We start from the raw sequence: 5,600 nt of genomic DNA on the forward strand, positions 1-5,600 counted from the left end.
AATAAATAAATAAATAAATAAATAAATAAAATAAGCTACTTCTCTAGCTACTCAGAACTAGAGGGGTGAAGACAAGATAAAATGGTTCCATCTTCATCCTTTATCTTTATGTGGACAGGAAGATGTAGAGAAATGTATTCTGCCATCACATCTAACATTCTAAAGTTCCCCTACTTCAGTCTTCTGCCTCAGCTTAGTATGTCATGAAGTGCAATGAGAAGGACTCAGACCATTCCTCAGGCAGCTGCAAGCTCCAACATCAATTCCAGTTTCAGACTAACTTCATTTGTCATACTGCATAGTAGTCTGATTCTTCTCACCCCAAGGCAGTAAGATTACTGAACTCTGGATATAAGCATGTTTTCATGGGGAGATATCTTCATAGGAATTGTACTTGAGGTTACTAAATGATAGAAATAAATTTTGACATATGACTGTCTTCTCTATTATGTATTATGTGTCAAATTCTTGTGAGTTTTGACCTGGCTTCTGCTAAAAACAAAAACAAAACCCATAATCTAATAAGATAAGTTTCATATTCTGTCCCTATCTGTCCCAACATTCATTTTCTTATTCAATATTGTACAGTATAAAGACTTAGTATTAGTAAGATTCAAACAATAAGTTGCAGGGCAGCCTCTGTTAAATACCTGGTATTTGTTCCAGCTGACATAGTATGGTTAGCAGTAGTGGTTCCTTTATGGCCTTGATCACAGCGACTCATCTGAGGTGCAGTCATTGGCCTGTTAATGGCAGTAGTAGTAGCAGTGCAGTAATTAGTAGAAGTAGCAGTAATAGAAGAATCTTAGTGTTGGAAAAGCTATTTGGGACACCAAGTTCAGCCCTCTGCTTAAATTCAAATTAAAGCTTCAACTTGTTGAGCCTCAACTTAACACATCCAGCAAAGAGGAGATCACCACCTTGCTCATCAACTGACCTCACTGCCAGATTATTTTTAGAGTTGGGAAATTATTCTAAGATTCAACTGGAATTAGCCAACCTATATCTTAAATCTATCAGTCAATGTCCTGCCTTCAGAAACAACAGAAAACAGGTCTTTTCAATGTAACCTTTTTTTCAGGTATTCAAAGAGCACGATCAGGTCCTTATTCTCAATTTTCCCAAGCTGAACACTCAGTTCCTTCAATCTCTCTTCATAGGCCTTAATTATTAATGATCTCATTCCTTCTAAGTGAGGCCCCTGGAATCAACCTAGAACTCACAATACAGTCCGACTATATAAATGAAATAATAAAGTAGAACTATTATTTCTTTTGATGTGGAAACTGTGTTTTGTCGCTCCACTATCATTAGACTTTTTGTGTTATAATAGTCTTTTTTGCTGATCTTGAAAGGGGTAGACTTGGAAAGGAGAACTCCAGAAAACTCTGGAGATAACAGGACATTGTTTGAACTAAATAAGTAAACAAACAAATGAATAACCATGCCATAAATAGGCAATTCCAAAATGACAAAATGCATACATGTCCCAAGAGTTAAGCTCAACCTAAGAAACTGTTTATCTTTATTAAATGTCATTGTATTACTTTCCGGAAAAGGAGGAAAAGAAATTCTGGATGGCAAATGCTGAATCTGCATTAATTAATCTGTGATTAAAATCCATCAGATAGATCCTACTTTGACACACATACACACCCAACCTAATTTTCAGCGAAATAGATTTTGTGGGGATTTAATTCTGAAATGGATAAATGCAACCTTCTATATTTTATAATGCAGATTTGAATAGTACTCATTTTAATTCTTGTTCTTGTACATACATACATACATACATACATACATACATGCATGCATACATACATACATACATATAATGGCATACAATTGTTTTCACCATGGGCAGGAACATAAAATGCTCATCTTTTTTTCTCCTTGGGCCCTGCAAGGTCATAAGCAAGTAAGAGGTGTAGCTCACCGAGTAAGAACTTCCACACTGTACAAAAGCGCTTGCAAGGATGTCGCAAGAGCAGCTGTAGCAGCAATCTCTTCTCGAGCAGCTGTCACAGTTTCCACTTGAGAGGTTTGCCTCTTAAGTTTCTGCAAGTAACAGGGCACTAGAGCTTCAAGGACCATCAGCATCTGAAGACTGAAACAAGGTAGATCATGTAACGATGCTATCAATGTGAGGTTATATCCAGAAGTACAATACCCCTCAGTTCAGTAGAAACCCATTTTTGTCTGCAGGAAAAGGGACTGTGCATACTAGTTCTTGTGAATATTAGGACACCATCACTGCCAGAACAAATTTGGACCTGCAAAAAAAAATCTTGTTTTTTTATTAAGAATAACAATATCTTCCCAAAAATGTAATAAAATGAAACAGCAAGTAACTGAAAAAATGTTAAAGGACAAGACAGTTTGAGAAGGCAAAAAGAGGGAGATGTTTGTTTCCAGTGTGGTGTGGTTGAAGCAACCAGCAATAAGTGATTTTTCCCTGTTACTCAGAGAAGCCAAGCATCATCTAACTAGGTTCTATGGCTAAGCTTGAGGAGACAATGAACATAGGTAGAAGTTACAAGGCCAGATAGAATAATCTTTGTACTCGGAAACAGTAATGGCATTCTTCCAATCATTAGACACAGAGACAAACATCTTGAATGTCAGGGAAATAATAAATAAAATAAAAATAAAAATCCTTGAATAATCCTTGAATGAAGAGAAAAGTTTTAAAAGGTTTAAATAATAAATGCATTGTGCAAATTTAAAATCTATAAATTTGAACAACAGATTGTTATTATACTTGTTTGAAAATTCAATTGGGAATTAACCAAGAAATAGTTGTTACCTTCTGAAAGACTCAGGTGCATATGCCACAACTGTTACACATAACTTGATGGCTTCACTGATTGAAAATGTCAGATCCTCATTGCCATAACAGAAATCTGAAATATACAAAATAGAACATAACAGGGTATCTACAATATGAAAATATTGTGTCATGAGAGATAAAATCAAAAAACATCTATGTCTTTTGCTTTAGGCAACTAATTCATGTTCAGTCTCTGTACATTTATACAATGCCTATAAATTGTATCAAAGTAGAATTGATCATTAGTCATAATTCATAAATTCTGTTAAGATGCCTTTCACTTTAGAATTTAAGGCATAGACATTCATCTAAAAAAGTTAGCAGCACTTCTAAATAAGCATGGGTGGGATTACCTGATCAGGCTGCAATCCTATTACCATTTATCTGGCACTTAACCCCACTGAAGACTTGTTTTGTTATGTGACTGTACAGTAAAACTTATTAGGAAAATTCATTAAAACATAAGTGAGAAAAGAAATTTTTTAACATTAGAAAATATATAGAGAGAACAAGATACAGTACAAGAATATAAAGTAAAGAATATAAAGGCCAAGAATACAGGTAGAAACAATTTATATAATACAATTATAAACCAGTTTAGACCTCTTTAGAATTTTGTTTCTTTAAAAACAAAAAGGTAGTCCTCAGCTTACAACCACAATTGAGCTCAGAATTTCTGTTGCTAAGTGAGGCATTTGTTACGTGAATTTTGCACCATTTTACAATCTTTCTTGCCACAGCTGTTAAGTGAATTACTGCAGTTGTTAAGTTAGTGACATAGCTGTTAAGTGAATCTGGCTTTCCCATTGACTTTGCTTATCAGAAAGTCGCAAAAGGGGATCACGTGACCCCGGGACGCTGCAACCCACCAAAAATACGAGTCAGTTGCCAAGCGTCTGAATTTTGATCACGTGACCATGGAGATGCTGCAATGGTTCATAAGTGTGAAAAATGGTTATAAGTCACTTTTTCAGTGCCATTGTAACTTTGAATGATCACTAAATGAACTGTTGTAAGTTGAGGATGACCTGTAAAAGGTGTTTCTTTGTGGAGGAAAATCATAGGGTTTAAAACAGTGATTGGCTAATCATTTACTGAATAGTGGCAGACCAGAAGATCCTGCATAGTCTAAGTAATGTAGTATGGTCCTGATCATTTAAAAAAAACTTTTTTTATTTGGTTTTTTATTTAACATTTTAATGTTTATGTTTATGTTTATAGGAATAATAAAAGCAGAAATATATTTATTTCACAAGAAAAATGGCAATTTATTTTAAAAAAAAACTGAAAATACCTAGTGATTTTAGGGGCTTCTCTGCTTTTACCAATTCTAGAATATCCAGGTTGTCAGAAGTATCTCCTTCTAAGGATTGCAGAAGATCAAACAGGCACTGAGCAGACACTCCCTTGCTGGGTCCATTGTATGCAGCATCCTGCAGTGAAGAAAGCAATGTTGTTCTATTTACTTGTTTGTTTACCTATTGGATTTCAAGGCTGCCCTAACCCAAAAGGACCCTGGGTGGCTTACAATTTTTAAAAGGATGCACAATGTTTTTTTTAAAAAGGAACATTGACACCCAGTGAAAACCGCTTATATCCCACTCATATGTTTATGTCAATTGAGGTAAGCAACACTAGTTTTGAATATGTGAGAATTTTATACAAGAGTTGCAAACTTTAGTCTTTATGTACAGAGGGTTATATAGCAAAATCTAAGAAATCCCAAGGTGGTCTGATTTTGTGAAATGAGCTATGTAAAATCAAGGTGATGAATGGGCAATCTTGATGGTGCATGAAACAAATTATTGCATTTTGTATTTTTTTTTAATGTTATTTTATTTAATTGCCAGATACAATCCTAGAGACTGTGCCCTGAAGATATTCTTTGCTGTATAAATGAAGCTATTATTGGTGCCAAAGTCAGTTTACTTCCCATCACAGAGGATGTTTCCCTGTGATGGCTTTCATTAAGAGTTTTAATGGTTTCAGAAACATTATTAATGCTGATGGTTTAAGAAGGCCAACAGGAAATTTTAAAAATTCTAAAACATCTATACATTGCAAAAACAAATGAATATCTTCAAAAGAATGTTCACATTTTAATTCCCATTTAACATGTAGAACACAATCTTCATGGCCCATATATTTATAAATATCAAAACTGAGATGTGAAGCTGAAGATGAAGGCTCACCATTCCCACTTACCCAGAACTATGCCTTTTCTGTCGTGTCCAAATATTCACTTTAACTAGCGCATGCTTAGGCAAAAATCACGGGATTAGCAGATTTTTATTTATTTATATATTTAACACTATTTAACTTATGCATAGATGTGTCTCTCCATGTAGACACAAAAGGCTGGAGATGCAGGGAATATCAGTGTTTTTGTTGATGGGAGAATGTCAGCCTTGGAAGAGAGAATTTTCTAGACAGGAGACCAGAATTGCTGAAAATGTGAGCAAGCCTTCAAGGAATAAAATAAGGTGGGCTTAGAAAAGGAAAGCTAAAGCTTCTCTGCATAAGAGAGTCAGTGAAAAAAGAGCATGCAGGACTGATGTGGGATAAACCAGTATAACTGGTTTATACCATCAGAAAACAATGAAAACAATTTTCATACAGCAGTTGGCTGATACTCACAGGAAATTCGAGAAGTGGAGCAACACTAGCAAACAATTGCAGCACAAAAGGCTTACGATGTAGAATGTAAAACTGACGACAGGCAAACTCAATTGCTTGACGGAGCTGTGGATTACTCTCATAGTCAGCGTAT

At 35.1% G+C, this 5,600-nt stretch overlaps 1 protein-coding gene across 1 annotated transcript in view; it reads right to left on the reverse strand.

Moving 5' to 3' along the window:
- UNC80 (unc-80 homolog, NALCN channel complex subunit) overlaps positions 1-5,600 on the reverse strand; it is a 58,675-nt gene that overhangs the window by 34,760 nt on the left and 18,315 nt on the right. Inside the window, exons 8-11 of the mRNA XM_015831053.1 lie at positions 4,125-4,263; positions 2,807-2,903; positions 1,937-2,107; positions 651-743 (exon numbers count right to left, since the gene is read on the reverse strand). Coding sequence (XP_015686539.1) covers positions 651-743; positions 1,937-2,107; positions 2,807-2,903; positions 4,125-4,263 — 500 coding nt within the window. The remainder of the gene's footprint in view (positions 1-650; positions 744-1,936; positions 2,108-2,806; positions 2,904-4,124; positions 4,264-5,600) is intronic.

Source organism: Protobothrops mucrosquamatus, unplaced genomic scaffold (genome assembly GCF_001527695.2).
Source record: "Protobothrops mucrosquamatus isolate PMUCROS unplaced genomic scaffold, P.Mucros_1.0 scaffold_253, whole genome shotgun sequence".
NCBI classification, from domain to species: Eukaryota; Metazoa; Chordata; class Lepidosauria; order Squamata; family Viperidae; genus Protobothrops; species Protobothrops mucrosquamatus.